This window comes from Capra hircus, chromosome 1 (genome assembly GCF_001704415.2).
Source record: "Capra hircus breed San Clemente chromosome 1, ASM170441v1, whole genome shotgun sequence".
Taxonomy (NCBI): Eukaryota; Metazoa; Chordata; class Mammalia; order Artiodactyla; family Bovidae; genus Capra; species Capra hircus.
This window is the reverse complement of record NC_030808.1, coordinates 143843644-143859777: the sequence shown is the minus strand read 5'-3', so window position 1 is coordinate 143859777 and position 16134 is coordinate 143843644. Positions and strand designations below refer to the sequence as shown.

The 16134-nt window shown below is 56.1% G+C and overlaps 1 protein-coding gene across 1 annotated transcript; it reads left to right on the top strand.

Moving 5' to 3' along the window:
* On the top strand, positions 206-14342 carry DNMT3L (DNA methyltransferase 3 like). Its single transcript, XM_018050648.1, has 11 exons — positions 206-314; positions 742-831; positions 1131-1175; positions 2086-2296; positions 3337-3508; positions 5403-5490; positions 6598-6686; positions 8615-8690; positions 9173-9312; positions 12459-12544; positions 14142-14342. Exons 1-11 carry the CDS (start codon positions 206-208, stop codon positions 14305-14307), a joined length of 1272 nt encoding a protein of 423 aa, XP_017906137.1. The 3' UTR covers positions 14308-14342.

Here is a 16134-nt window from a genome sequence, read left to right as displayed (position 1 = left end):
CCTCCCCCTCCCAGGATTCCCTAATCCCCCACCCAACAGGAGCACCCTCACAGGAGCCCTCCACCCTTCCACCCAACACCCAGGGGCACTGAGGGGTCCCCGCCCTCCCCCGCCCTCATCTGTACGTCATCCTACGCGCCCCCACCCCAGGAGTCCAGCACCCCGGTTTCCTGCTGATTCTGGAAGAGGTCCCTTCCCAGATTCCATGGCCCTCTCCTCCCCAGGGACGCTGAACCTGGAGACTGTGGATGGCTCGGACCCTGACCCAGCCCTGCTGCCGGATAGGGAGCAATGGCCCCCGCCCTGTGAAATCCGTGAGGCCCTTTTTTCTTCTCAGGAGCCCCCCTGCCTTCAAGAGTTCTTGGGAGAGACCAAGGCTGGATGGGTCTGGGTGACCCTGGGGTGGCAGGAACATGGGGTGGCTGAGGGGCCCACAGCTGGGGGGATGCAGACTGAGGAGGTGCCATGGAGGACGTCGGGCCCTGTGAGACCCAAGTGGCCCACCTAATGGGCAACCCCTGAATTCCCCCTCCAGGCTGGTACTCACCACTGATATTCCTGCCCCTCAACACCATCCCCGCCCTGGGTTGGGAGGAGTGAGTGTCACTGTGGGAGGTGGGTAGGGGCTGAATGAGGATTCCAAGATTCCAGGGCTCCCAGATGGAGGCTGATGGGGCACCTTCTCGCTCTCCGCTGTCTGTCCTGTCTCCCGGTTTGGTGGCCCCTTGGCTGCTACCCTAGTCCTGGACCCAGAGGCGGAGCACAGTCTGGACATCATCCTAGTGGGTTCCAGCGAACTGTCATCCCCACCATCACCTGGGCCTCGCAGAGGTGAGGGTTCATTTGAGTACTGGGCCCATCACTTGGGATGCCAACTCCAGGCCTGAGCACTGTCCAGGGTTCCCAGCTTCTGGAATAATCAGGCCTCACTCAGGAGCAGGAGGGCCCCACTCCAAGCCTCCCCTACCCCAGCAATCAGCTTGGATGTTTAAATGTCAACGTGAAAGGTAGAGAGGGGAGGGTGGTGCTGGTCCTCTGTGACCTCAAAAGATCGACTTTTGAGTCTCCTCTCTTGACCTGTTTGATGTAGGAGACAGGCAGAGGCAGGGACTACATCGTTTCTTTTCCAGATTTTATTGCATATGAAGTCAAGGTCAACCAGCGAGACATAGAAGGTGAGTGCCACACACCTGCCCAGGCGAAGGGATGTCAGCCCACTCAAGAAGGTTGTCCATCCCTGGAGGAGGGCAGTGGATGCCGCTGGTGCCCAGCTTGTATCCCCTCCACCTGCTCTAAAGACCCTGACCCATCACTGAAGGTGTACGCTTCAGTGTCTTAGTATAATCATACATAATGTGCCACCGCCACTGCAATCTAACTTTGGGCCGTTTTCATCACCTGCACAAGAAACTGTAACTCCGCAGTAACTCCTTCCGTATCCCTCCCCTCTTTCAACTCTAGGCAACCACAAATTTACTTTTTTTCTCTATGGGTTTGCCTAGCCTGGATCCCCTGCATTTACACATGGATTTTTGGATCAGGCTAGCAATTTCTGCAAAAATAAAAAAAAGGAAAAAAAAAAAAAAAAACCCAGCTGGAATTTTGAAAGAGATCTGTAGACCAATTTGGGGAGGCTTGCCATTTTAATGGGCTTCCCTGGGTAGCTCAGTGGTAAAGAATCTGCCTGCTAATGCAGGAGATGTGGGTTTGCTCTGTGGGTCAGGAAGATCCCCTGGAGAAGGAAATGGCAACCCACTCCAGTATTCTTGCCTGGGAAATCCCATGGACAGAGGAGCCTGGTGGGTTAGTCTGTGGGGTCGCAAAGAGTCAGACACGACTGAGACACACAGCATTTTAACACTCATTAGTCTTCTGATCCACAAACATGGGATGCCCTCCCATCTGAGCTTTCTTTCAAGAGCAGTTTGTGGCTTTCAGGGTACAGGCCTTGCACTTTTTCTGTTGTTGCTAATCCGTTGCTCTGTCTGGCGGTGTCATGACGCACATTGACTGTGGGTTTCTGCCTCAGACGTGTGTATCTGCTGTGGAAGTCTCCAGGTGCACACACAGCACCCTCTGTTTGAGGGGGGGATGTGTGCTCCGTGCAAGGTAAGCAGGGAGGCGAGGGTGGCTTCGTGGCGGCCTCAGGGCAGTGTGGGCAGCCTGGCTTTGCCCTCACCAAGGACAAGTTCCTGGAGTGCCTCTTCCTGTATGACGACGACGGGTACCAGTCTTACTGCTCCATCTGCTGCGCCGGGGAGACGCTGCTCATCTGCGAGAATCCCGACTGCACCCGGTGAGGCCAGGGGCGTGTGGGATCGGGTCATGAAGGATTGCTGCCCATAAACCTGGGGAACGCCCATCCTTCTGGGCTCTGCATCCCGGAGTGCAAGGGACTTTCCCACCCCACCCCCTCTTCCCCAAAGGATGACTTTCTCCAAAGCTTTCAATTTCCATCTCAAATATTTCATTTGCTGAAGAGCCTTGACCTATGGGAGGGGCTTCCCAGGTGGCACTAGTAATAAAGAGCCTACCTGCCTGTGAAAGAGAAATAAGAGATGCTGGTTCGATCCCTGGATGGGGAAGATCCCCTGGAGAAGGGCATGGCAACCCACTCCAGTATACTTGCCTGCAGAATCCCACACACAGAGGAGCCTGGCAGGCTATGACCTGTGGGGTCACAAAGAGTCGGACACAACTGAAGTGACTTAGCAAGCGTGTACGCTTGGCCTATGGGAGGGGGTGTCAAAAGCTGTGTGCTTGTGATTTTTCTTTCTGTTTTTATCGCCAAGGCATAGCTGCTCCCTCGCTGGTTAAGTAGGACAGTGACAGGACACTCACACGGCCAGGGCCAGGCAGGTGCCTTCATTCTCCCCTGCTATGTGCCCAGCTGAGCTTTACTTGAGTCCCTCCCTCCAGCCCTTCTGGGCCATCCTTGTACTTAAGCTCCCCGACCCCAAACCTGCCCCCCTGTCCCCTCGGTGGGCGCCCCTGCACTTGAGCTCATGGGGAGATCTCACTTGCTTTCTTAGATGCTAAAGTTTGGAGGAGGAGAACAGCTGGTGTAGGGGAGTCTTGAAAACCTGCCACTGTCCGCAGGTCCCCCTGTCCTCTGCGGATGACTGGGGCCCTGTGGCTCTAGGTCCCCGAGAGGGACTGACCCCCTCCCTCAGCCGCAGCCTTGCCTCCCCACCCTGCTGGCTTTGTCTTTCCACCTGTCTTTTCACTCACTCCAGAACAAGGAGCAGGCTCTCTGCTGCCTACTGGGCCACTGGGGTTTCACCTGGAGAGGAGGCGGCATCATTTCTGCCGCTGTGGTTTTCTGTTTGACTCTAGATGCTACTGTTTCGAGTGCGTTGACACCCTGGTTGGCCCCGGGACCTCGGGGAAGGTTCACGCCATGAGCTACTGGGTCTGCTTCCTTTGCCTGCCCTTCCCCCGGAGTGGGCTGCTGCAGAGAAGGAGGAAGTGGCGGACGTGGCTGAAGGCCTTCTATGACCGGGAGGCGGTGAGTGGCAGCTGGGGCTGGAGAATAGAACGGGCGAACAGCCAGCCCTAACTTGGCTCGTTTCCTCCGGCGACTAGTTGCAAAACGCCCATCCGCTCTGCTTATGTGATGAAGTTAAAGGCTTTTGAGCAAATGCACTTTCCTCATCTTCCTCTTTGATAGCAGTGTCCACTAGGTGTCTGTCTCCCACCAGTCCCCTTAGCGCAGCAGCTTTGTTTCTCCCAAGCTTGGGAACCAGGCATTTGTAGCAGGGAGGAGAGGGCCCAGCAAACGTGAGCCTCTGGGCTCAGCAAGTGGGAGCAAATGCCTGGGTGGGATCTCCAAGTCCAGCCCAGACAGCTGGCACAGACATGGGTCCTCTCTGGAATCAAGGCCAGGGCCATGAGCTAAGCAGGAGTGTGGGCTCATCGTAGTAGTTTGAGCTCTGTTCCTCAAACATACACCCAAGTCCTAACCTCCGGTACCTCTGAACATGACCTATTTTGGAAATAAGGTCTTTGGAGACGCAGTTTAGAGAAGGATCTTGAGGTGAGGTCATCCTGGATTGGGGTGACATGAAATGCGGTGATTGGTGTCATCTACCAGGAAGGAGTGGGATAGAGACCCACGGAGAAGGGGTGGGGCCTGAGTGATGGGGCAGGGTGGGCGCTGATGGGGCGGCCTGGAGCCTCAGGTTCCTTCTCTGCTGTTCGAGGCTGGCCGGTTCTGGGGAGTCGCTGCACACCTGGCGTTGCTGGGCCAACCATGGGGGCACGTGGTGGCCCCACCACCCTGCACTCCCTGACACTGGATGGAGCAAGTGCCTTCAAGGTGCTTTTCTAAACTAGGCACCTGCCCTCCCCGTAGAGCCTTCTTCAGGTCCATCTTGTGGCAGAAGCTGCCCATCTCTGTGTAAAAGACCCCGAGCCAGCAAACTGCAGGAGGGGTTTCTCACCCAAGGGGTAAGGGGTAGATACTCTGAACCACTGTTACTGCCCCAGGGGAGCAAGGGGAAGGAGGCATGGCTCCTGCAGCTGCCACAGGGAACCAGGACGTGCCTCCCCAAGTGTCTGTCAGGGCTGTGCCTGCACCAGACATGCCCTGCCTTCTCCATGCCCCCAGGAAGCCCAGGACTGCCTGCCCTCTCCATTGCTTCACTTTTTGCCTGCCTTGGTGCCGTCCACGTGCTCCAGTCCTGGGCTCAGGGTCTCCTGGGACCCCCGCCATCCACTGCTTGCAGGCAGGACCGCTGCTCAGGCCCGGTCATCCATCCACAGCTTGACGTTATGCTCATAGGAGGCCAAGAAGCCTCCCGGAGGTCGGGGGCTCAGGAGTGCTTGTTTCCTGGATAGATCCACTGCATCTCTGCCAGCTGGTGCCCTGCATGGGAGACAGGGTGCTACCGGACACCTTCTCAGCTCCTGTCCTCAGCCTAGCCCCTTCACGCGGAGACACGGGTGCTGGCTCAGGCCTGGCCTGGGAGAGGCCCTGCGCTGGTAGCCTTCACGGGTGGTGCCGGGTGACTTGGGGCCTGGGTTCAGAGCCTGCAGAGGGGACAGAGAGGGATCCGGTGTCTCCCATGGCCATGGGCGTTCGGAGTGTCCCAGGTCAGAGACTCTTCCCAAGAAGTACAGGGAAGTGGTTTCTCTAGGGACAGAGTTATCTCCTTTCACAAGCAATGAGGTCCCGAGCATCTGCCTCCCCTTTGCTGGAGATGCGGTTGGCGGGGGAGGGCAGGAGCCTTGGCCTGGGGGATGGGCCGGATCTTCATGAAGGCCTGGTGGTCAGTGCAGTCAAGGCGGGGCCAGCCCCCTCAGCAGGTGTGCAAGGCCAGAAAGAACTTGTCTTGACACTCATGGGCTCTATGACCAGGCAGTCATCAGAATGTTCTGGTTTTGTTTTTTGTTTTTAATAGGAGAATCCCCTTGAGATGTACAAAACTGTGCCTGTGTGGAAGAGAGAGCCCATCCGGGTGCTATCCCTTTTTGGGGACATCAAGAAAGGTGGGTGCAGTGACACCTGAGGATTCATGCTAGAGGAGGGGTCTGCTTGGAGCGAGACCCACAGGGGACCCAGGTGTGTGCAACGAGGGTGGGGGTGCAAAGGTCCCCAGCGTCACACTCACTGCATGTCTGGGACTGGGGGCCGTTTCCAGGAAGCAAGGGGTGTGCTGTGCAGGAGCACCTGAGGCTCCTTCCTTCAGCTGGGCTGCCTTGGAAAGAAAATTCACATAGCAAGACGGTGGGTGTGAAATGCCACAGTGAGGGCCGTAGGGCCAGCTCTCTGCTAGGACAGCCCTGCCCAGAGCCACTGAGCCTCACACACCTCCACACACCTGGCTCCCTTACTTGCCCCACCCCTTGCCAGGCTCCCTGCACTCTCCGTCTCTACCCAAATGCCCCCATCACCCAGGCAGTCACATGTTGCATTCTAGCCTTGCCTGGGTGTCCTGCTCCTGCGGACCTCCAGCAGACCCCCACCTGCCGGTACTTTTGGAAACCCTGTGGATTCCTGTGGGCCCAGCAGATGTAAAAGGGATCAGTGAAAATATGTCTGTTAGTCTCTGGCTAAGTGGAATGGGGCCATCTGCCCCACTCCTGGCGCTCGCCAAGGGCCTGGTATTGTGATCCCGGTGGCCCCGTGTACATCCGTGTTAAGGATCTGGGGGCCAAGACACACAGAGCGGGCATGACTTCCCTGAAGGAACCCAGGAGTCATGGCCCATGGCCACTCAGCCTTCCAGTCCCTGCCCAGACAGTGCGTTATTTAATTCACAAGATCCTTTCTGGGCTCACCTTCCAGTGCCTCGGCTGCACGCTTTCCTGCAGCCCAGCTGTGTCTCCCAGCCTGACCGGGTGACGTCAGCATGCATCGCCACCGCCCAGTGGTTCCCTAACCCAGAGAGTGGCACTGCAGCCTGTAGCGCTGGTTTTGCAACACACGGCTTGACTTTCTGAAATCAGTGCTTGCTCACCCCATCATGTCGCTGGAAAGATAAAGTCTGCTCGCCATACGATAGCCATACTTTCTGATCAGCCGTTGGCCTTTGATTCCACGTCGGGTCAAAACCCAACGCCAGCCCTCTTATGTCCTCTCGGCTCCCCACCCAGAGCTGACGAGTCTGGGCTTTTTGGAAGATGGTTCTAAGCCGGGAAGATTGAAACATTTGGATGACGTCACCAACGTAGTGAGGAGGGACGTAAGTACTGCCGGCTCCTCCAGGTCCCCGGTGAGGGCAGACTCAGCTCCTCCAGGCCCCTGGTGAGAGCAGACTCGGGGGAAGGGGACAGGGAACCAGGCAGAAAGAGGGGGAGGGGCAGCCCCCTGCAGGGCTGACCTGGGGGGGTCTCACGGGGATCACCCCCACAACAGGGGAGATGAGAGGGACATCTTTGTGGCCCCCACGCTGCCTGTTCCTGCTGTCCTGAACGTGACTGGAAGGGAGGGCCTAAAAGTGACTCAGCCAGCTTGGTCAAGAGCATTCTGGGGTGGGAAAGGGATGGGAAGCCTCCTCCGGGGGCCTCTGCAGGAGGATCTGGGCCCTTGCCCAAGGCCCACACAGCCCCTCACATCGGATTAAGCCTGAGGGGCCGGAGCGCTGGCCATTGCAGGTGGCAGCAAGGAGTCCACTCTGCCCCCAGGGTGCCAGCCAGAGCCTTACAGCTCCGTTCCGCCCCCATCTTGGTCTGACCCAAGGGTGTGTCCAGGGGCCAGCCCTCCTCTCTGGCTGAGCCTGGAGACTCCCCTGCCACCGGTCCATCCCCCTGGGGTCTGCCCTGCCTTGAAGCCTAAAACAGTGTCTGTCTTCTCGCCCCACTGGTCCCATCAGATGTCCCACCAGGGAACATTTCTGGTCATCACACTTGTCCTAGGCTCCCCAGGCGGGGTCCTCCCTTGAAGGGCAGGATGGTCCAGGCGGGGCTGGACAGTGATATGAGGCCTCCCTCCTCAAGCCGCAGAGCTGCAGGACAGAGCAGACGTGGAGGGGCTCTTGCTGGTGCAGTGGAGGGTCTAGATCCCTCCCATGATGAGCTCTGAGTCTCACTGGTGACAGTGACTCCCATGTGTATCGTCATTGCTCGGTCCCGCCAGCATCCAGTCCTTTTCATGAGGATCGTGACCCAGGCTTTCCTGTAGTGCCACCACCCTGGAGATGGGGCATCCGGCTGCCACTCGCTCCCATGTCTGCACGGTGACATCTGGCTGTCCATGTCTGTGGGTTTCAGGGGATTCAGAGTGCTCGCTGGCGGATTCTTGGGGAGAACAAGGAAGACCTTGCTTCCTTCATGGCATTTCCTGGGTCGTCCCAGCAGCCACCAGCCTGCAGACCCTGGCCCCCCAGCTCAAGCTCGCCTCCTCCAGCCCCCTTGCCTCCTCCCTATCCAGACCCCCCTCTGTACTCACCCCAGTCTGCAGCCTGCAGCCTGCAGCCTGCAGTAGAGCCCCTGGATAGAGCCCCTGCTATAGGAGTGCACCTGGTCAGGGGCAGGGGCAGGGGCAGAGCTGGCTGCAACAGGGCATGTGAGGTGGGGAGCTGGCGTCTGGTGCGGGCTTCTGTCCACTGGTTTGGTGAGGGTCCAGGGAAGCCACGTCTTCTCTGGACGGGTTGCTGTCACAGAACCAGGCATCCAGTGTTTGGGTCTCATTTATTTTAAGAATGACTTGGGCCGGTATCGCTGACCGGGGCCCTTGGTCACGTGGGAGGGGCACTTGAGCCCCTGGTGGTGAAAGCACGTCCTCCACTCAGGAGGGGTTGGGGGGCCTCGGGGTGGGGGTGTTGCTGCAGCAGCCGGAGCAGCCCACGCTCCCACTGTCCACTGACCCATCAGGGGCTCGATGTGTATTTTCCAGCAACACAGGAAATACGCATGAATCTGGGGGCCCGTGTGTCAACCTCCCGGGAGGGTCTTTGAGGGCATGGTACTCAGATTCCCAGGGCCGCCTCCTCCAGATGGAGGAAGTGAGTTCCCCACACCCCCTGACTTACAGAGGCGGGTCTGACCCAGTGGGTTTCACTGCCCCGCCACCCCTTCCATGAGGGTCAGCTTGAATCACATGATTAGACAAACGAGGTGCCCAACCCAGGGGACCGCTTTACCCTCCTGAGCCACCCCTGTCCTCCTGCAGATAGATGAGTGGGGCCCCTTCGACCTCACCTATGGCTCCACGCCCGCCCTGGGCCACACCTGCGACCATCCCCCGGGTAAGAAACTGCCATCTGCTGGGACTCTAGGGCCTCTTGTCCCCCACTCTCTCCCACACACCCCAGCACTCTTCCGGGAGGGCAGGAATTGCAAACTGTCTGCAATTTTAAAAAAACAGCTTTGTTGGGGCATCAGAGACATGTATCAGTGTCCATATTCAGTGAGCACGTCCCAGTGGGTCTTGTGTACCCTGTGAAGCCATCACCACAACCACAATGTGAGCGGGTCTGTCACCCCAGGGCGGCCTGGCGCCCCTCCCACGCCGTCTGCTCGCCCGTGTGTCCCTCAGGGGCGGTACCCAGCCCCTCCCTCCTGTGCTGTCTTGGTGTCAGGCACATCTGGGCCCTCCAGGATGTTGGGGGGCAGGTGGCCGCAATGCAGCTGAGGTCTCCCCTCCCCACTCCCACCGGAGCCCTGCCCTCCTGTCCCAGGCCCCTCCCAGTGGGTGGAGCCCAGACACACCTGCCCGCTCCCTCCACAGGGTGGTACGTGTACCAGTTCCACCGCATTCTGCAGTACGCGAGGCCCCTGCCTGGCAGCCCCCAGCCCTTCTTCTGGATGTTCGTGGACAACCTGGTGCTCACGGAGGAGGACCTGGATGTGGCCACTCGCTTCCTGGAGGTACGTGCAGGTCAGGGCCTCTGCAGGGGACACTAAGGCCCCTTGGTGGGGGCACCACTTAGGTCCCGGCCCTGAGGACTGGTTTCTCAGAATTCATGGGACCCACGAGGGCTGTCATACCACTGAGGCCCCAACGGTGCCTTCTCGATGCTTTGCTCTGGATTCAGGAAGCTACCATGTCTTTCTCCCCCTACCCAGCTCCGTCTGCACATACACACTCACACACATGTGCACACACTCACACTCACACCCACCCTGGGGAACCAACAGCCTTGCTCTTTCTGTCCTCAGACCCAAGTCCTGGCCTTTAGGCCACTTCTGGACTCAGTGACCTTCTATCCAGGCCTGACCCGGCCCATGCTTCCCAGCTCGTTTCGCCCCCCGCACAGGGCAGCCCCAGGCCAGGCTGGGTGTCCCTCATCCCAGGACATCCCCCTGCTGTGTTCCGGTGCTTATAAATTGACAGCAGATGTCTCCCAGCCGCCCGCTCCCCCCATTCCCGCTGCATTTGCCTTTAGGCCCCTCGTCACCTCCAGGACACCTCCACAAACTTGCAAACCTGCCCACAGGCTTTCCTCACTCACCTGTTACCCTGGAAATCCTTCTGCTGGGAAAGTGCCTTTCTCCTTCTTTGTTTTAATTTATGTGTTTTTGTTTTGTTCTATTTGTATGGACATAAAAAATTGCCTTCAACCTGTTTCCAGGAACACACAGTTGGGTGGTTTCTAATCTCTTCCTCTTAAAAACATTGCTACGAGGGGGTATGTCAGTAGGGGTGGATTCCGGAAGAGAGGTTGCGGGATCCATGGGCTGTTTTCAGAGATGCTGCCCCCCACCCCCAGGATGTCTGCATAGCCCCTCTGAAGGCAGAGCTGCTCTTTCCCCTGCCCGCCCACAGGGTGTCCCCAGCTCTCTGCCTTCCTTCTTTGGCTCCAAGTGTCCTTCTGCTCGTCTTTCCTCCTACAAAGCTGGGATTTTTCCAGTCTGTATCTTACTGGTTTTGATTTGTATTCAAGACTATCGATCCATCTCGATTGATTTGGCTCCTGTCACCTTATTGGACTACTTTGTGGAGGACAGTGGTTTGCAGTTGATTCAGGTAGACTTCCTAGGTGTTTGAGCAGATTATCTGCAAGCTGTGACAGTTTTTTCTTTCCAATTCTGTACCTCGAATTTCGCTGTTCCCGAATTTCTCTGGTTTCACGTTGGATCACAGTAGTGGCAGGACATGCCTGCCTGGCTCCTAACTTTCACGGAAATGTTCCCAGTGTTTCTCTCCTAGGCTGATGCTGATTTTGAGGTCACAGTTGATAAATTTCACTATCTTAAGGAAATTTCTAGTCATTTCCCTTGATTTCTATTTTTTTGATCCATTTTAATTAAGAATAATTGTGGGATTCTGTCAAATGTTCTTTTTTATGTTCATGGAGATAATTGAATTTATTCTTTAGATCTGTTGTGAAAGTGTTAGTCGCTCAGTTGTATCCAACTCTTTTGACGGATTGCTGAATTCTGGTGAACTGCTTTTCATGTAGGATTTTTGCTTTGACAAGTGCAAGAGAGGTGCGTGTGAGGTTTTTATTGGCTTTGTGCTATTTTTATTGGTTTGGATGCCAATGTTAAGCTTGCTTTGTAAAAATATTTAAAGATTTGACAACGGTGAAATTGTCTGGATTGGTCATTGTCACCCAGGTTTTAAATGGGAGCAATTCTTGTGTCGGAGAAGGCAATGGCACCCCACTCCAGTACTCTTGCCTGGAAAATCCCTTGGATGGAGGAGCCTGGTGGGCTGCAGTCCATGGGGTCGCTAAGAGTCGGACACGACTGAGCGACTTCATTTTCACTTTTCACTTTCATGCATTGGAGAAGGAAATGGCAACCCACTCCAGCGTTCTTGCCTGGAGAATCCCGGGGACAGGGGAGCCTGGAGGGCTGCCGTCTATGGGATCACACAGAGTCGGACACGGCTGAAGCGACTTAGCAGAATTCTTCTGTAGAAACTAATCTGTTAAGATTTTCAATCTTTTCTGAGATCACTTTGGTAAGTTATGTTTTCCCAGAATGCCATCCTTTTAAGTAAACTTTAAAATCATTTTCATAGAGTTGAGCAAAGTGTCCTCATGATTCTCTTACTTTCTTCCGCCATCTGTGGTTATTTCTCCTTTTTAGGGAACCTGGAATTTTAAAATACTGGCATGTTACCACATACGAGCAGTCAGGACCAGGCTTGTAAGGTTCCTTGATTATTGAAAAGTCTGTGAATATGTGATCCTGAGTCCAGCCAAAGCCAGTCTGCAAACCTAAGCAGCAGCTGTCAGCAGACGTGGAGGACAGCAAAGATGCTGGCTCTTGACCGTTTTGTGAGCACATTTGGTTGCTCGGAATCAGTCCCGAATCGAAAGTAGGCAGCAAAGAGAACTCACCGTGTGTCCTGTGACTGCTCCCACTTTCCTGTAGATCCACATTTCTGCTGATGGCAGGGAACAACTGGACGTGCCAAACCCAGGACTGCCTGTCTCTGCCCTGTACCTAATGGCACATCCTGCTGTGACCTCTCCTCCCCGCCAGGGGTGTGGACACGGGAGAGGCTGACATGCCCAGAAAGGTTCTGCCGCCCCGGCTGAGTCTGAGGAAGTGGAGTCCAGGCCGCCGGGGTGCGTGTCGGGAATTGGATGGTCTCTCGGCCCCGTTTCTCCGGCCATGGCTCCCCCAGCCCCTCCTCCCTTGACCTTTTGAGGGAGACTGTGGCCCCAGGATCCAGGTGCTCCCTTAGATCACGAGGCATCAGCCTTTTTGGAAGTCTGCTGTCTGCCCGCAAAGCTTCTTATCTGCCGGAGATGACACAGCTCTTGGCTCAGAGATCAAGGAATTCTTTGTCCTTCACGGAATCCACCTCTGCGTGGAGCAGACGGGGAGTCCCTGGGCATGTGACCTTTGGAAATGAAAAATCTGCTGTTTAAAAGGTCTAAAATAGTAACTCAGTTTTATCCTCATAAGGTGATTTATAAGAAAACAGACGTGCCATGTGAACAGTCTCGACTGGGAGACAGCTTCCGTCCAGGAGGGCTGAGACTGTGCTCTGGGCGCCTGTGGTGGCTGAGGCCTGTGGGTGCCCCCAGCTCACAGCCCGTGTTCCCATCCCTCAGACTGACCCGGTGACCATCCAGGATGTCCGCGGCAGGACTGTCCAGAACGCCGTGCGCGTGTGGAGCAACATCCCTGCTGTGAAGAGGTACTCCCTGTGCACGTGAGGTCCCTGGAGGCCTGGAAGCACACTGGCTGTGGGCATGTCACCAGGGAACCCAGGGCGGCTGAGGGAGCCATGCCCAGGCAGCCTCTGTGGCCAGCTTGGGGCTCCCCACAAATTCTGGACAAGCTCAAGGCCAGCGGGCCCCCTTTTCACTTCAGGGACCTCCTCCCCGCTTTCACACTGGTCCTTTCTGAGCAATTCGCCTCTGGACAAACTCCTGGACGTGAGCCGCCCGGCATGTGTGCCCCAGTCCCCTGTCCCCAAGTTCCGGGCACCTGCCTCACCCTGCACACCCCCACACCCATGTGAACACACCCAGTCTCTCATAAGCTCACACTTGTCATTCACACACAGAGCACATACTCACACAGGCCCACGTTCTCACTCATGTTTCGCCATGCACTTTTGGGCCACACTGAGCTGCTTCTAGCCCCTCAAACAGGTCTGCTTAGGGCCTTCACACACACGCACATGGACACACACACACACGCACACACACACACATACACACACACACACATGTGCTCATGAAGACACACACAGCCCCCTCTCTGCTCCCGGAACATCCTCAGTACTGTTGATCCCCAGGAACAGCCCCTCGCTGCCCCTGCACACCCCTAGCCCTGGCCCAGCCACCCCACTGCTCCAAGGACACTGCCCTCCCCTTCTGACCCTGCCGCATGCCCTCCCCAGGCCCTAAAGGAGAAGGCCATCTCCTCCCCCAAAACCTCATGCATCTGGCCTTTGCCCTTGTCTTGCCTGCATCTTCCAGGGCAGTAAGTCATGTGCCCTCCTCCTGACAGTTTCTGGAAACTTCTCTTTGCCACTTCCCATGCCAGCCTTCTCTCTGCTCACATTGTGGTGCCCGCCAGGCCCCCACCCAGGACTGTAGTGGGGGGAGGTGGGCAGCAAGGTGGAGCAGGTTCTTAAAACACTGTCGTTTTGAAGACTTGAGGGTCACCCAGCCTCATCTACGGCATCTCCCCCCACTTCTGGCCCCTGGAGGGAGGTGGTGGGGCCTGGGGGCACACCTGGGCCCCAGAAACACAGCGGGTGCTTCCCCTCAGACCCGTGTTGCCTCAGTAGTGAGCAAGACCTGCCTCACTGGATGTAAGTCACTGCTGAGTGGCCTCTGGCCAGGCAGTCCAGGGCCTGCAGGTGGCCGTGGTCAGCTTGGGTGCAGTCGAACCCACAGGGAGGCCACGGAATGCTGCTGGACCGGCCTTGCCCACCACCCACCCCCCGCCTCGGTGGGTCTGCTCCACGGTGGCCTTTCCACATGCAAACTGGGATCTGCTGAGCTGGGCCAGTAGTCTGTCCTTGGGAACCCTCTGTGCCCCCGTCTCCAGGGACAGGCTCCTCCCTGGGGGAGGTGGGAGGTGTGGGGGCCGTTGTCCCCTACTGCCCAGGACACACCTGTTACCCACCCCCCCACTGGGTGAAACACTCACAGAGGGTGGGGGCTCTTATAAGCGTGTTTATCTCAGAGACCTCAGGGAGCCTGGCAAGGCTGTACCCCTGGCTTCCAGGGTGTCTGTGGGGTCCCCGGTTGGGCACCGAGCCCCTTTCTCCTTCACAGCAGGCACTCGGCTCTGGTGTCCCAGGAGGAACTCTCCCTACTGGCTCAGGACAGGCAGCGAGTGAAGCCCCTTGCCCAGGGCCCGGCCACGCTGGTGAAGAATTGCTTTCTCCCCCTGAGAGAGTATTTCAAGTATTTTTCAACAGAACTCACTTCCTCTTTATGAATGAGTCATTCTACTGTGAAAAAAAAAAAAAAAAACTTTTCCTAGAACAAAGGCAACTTTCCTTACATTGTCTTTATTTTCCTTTTTCAAATTATTATTTTATTTGCTTAACTTTGGGTTTTCCATGGTTGCTAAAGACCCACCATCACCCTTTGGATCTGGTGGTCCTGCCCCCACTGTGACCTTTGGTGGGAGGAGGTGAAGCCCAGGGTCTAATGGTGGACGAGACCCAGACGTTGTCATGCACCTGTGCTGCCAGAAGCATTTCTGTCCAGCTGAGAAGTTACAAATATATTTATTATGATCATTACAGGTCTTTTTTTGGTGTTTTTGTGTGTGGTGCTAAGTCACTCAGTCATGTCTGACTCTTTGTGACCCTATGGACTGTAGCCTGCCGGGCTCCCCTGTCCATGGGCTTCTCCAGGCAGGAATACTGGAGCAGGTTTCCATGTCCTTCAAGAGATTTTCCAACCCAGGGATCAAACTCACGTCTCTTATGCCTCCTGCATTGGCACGTGGGTTCTTTACCACTAGCGCCGCCTTATCCTGTAGGACGTGGGACGTGTGTGTAAGACGAGCAGGACACGTGCCTATAAGCCCCCGCTGCACCTGTGTTATTCTTACACATAGCCAATGCCTTCATAACTGCCATGTGCCTTGATGGTTAAAACCACCCATCCTGGTGAGAGGCACATGAAACATTCCAAACCTTAGCAAAGCGTGGAATATCTGCTTGGTCAGCAAAGGGAGGACAGGCTGAAGGGAAGCAGTGGAGGCCGAGGCCAGGTCCACTCATGAAGTGTGTGACCTCTGTCCTCCTTAACCCAGAGGGATTTGCTTGTGGAGGCAGGGTCCCCGTCTGCCCTGGGCTCTGGTGAGGACTTTGCAGTCCTGACACAGCTGGCTCCAAACCACATGTGATAAACCCACAAGGGATCTTTCCAGACTAACCAGAAAACCCCCCAAAGAGACCTAGACTCAGATAAGCATGCAGGTTCCGCTTGTCCCGGGGGTCACCCTGCGACTGGGGGCATGCTGGGGATCAGCTGGTGCTGATCAGCTCGGGATCAAGCTGGTGGCTTTTGGAAGAAAGGGGGAGGGCTAAAACGGACTTCTGAAGGGTGTTTTTAAAATATTTTTAAATAGAATGGAAATTGTGATAGTTAATTTCAGTGTTGACTTGGCTACAGCACCCAGACATTTGTTCAGACGTTAACCTGGAGGTTTCTGTGAAAGGATTTCTGGGTTAGGTTGACACACTGGTGGACTTTGAGTAAAGCAGGCAGTTCTTCACAAGGCAGGTGGGCGTTGTGGTCTGAATGTCTGTGACCCATAATTCACTGTTGACCCTAACCCAAGTTGGCCTCCAAGGTGATGGTGTTAGGAGGTGGGGCCTTTGAGAGGTGACCCTAAGATGGGATTAGTGAAGTGAAGTTGCTCAGTGATGTACAACTCTTTGAGACCCTATGGACTGCAGCTCTCCAGGCTCCTCCATCCATGGGATTTTCCAGGCAAGGAAACTAGAGTGAGTTGCCGTTTCCTTCTCCAGGGGATCTTCCTGACCCAAGGATCCAACTCAGGTCTCTTACATTGCAGGCAGACTCTTCTCAGTCTGAGCTACCAGGGGATCCCCCAAGATGGGGTTAGTGCCCTTACAAAAGAGGCCCCAGGGAGCTCTCTCACCCACCGCTGCCCGTGTGACTAAGAAGTGTGTGACCAGGGAAAAGGCCCTCACCTGCCCCTCCAGGTACCTGATCCACCACTTCCAGCCCCCAGCACTGTGAGCAGGATGTTTGTGTTGTTTGCAAGCTGCCCAGTATGTGGGAT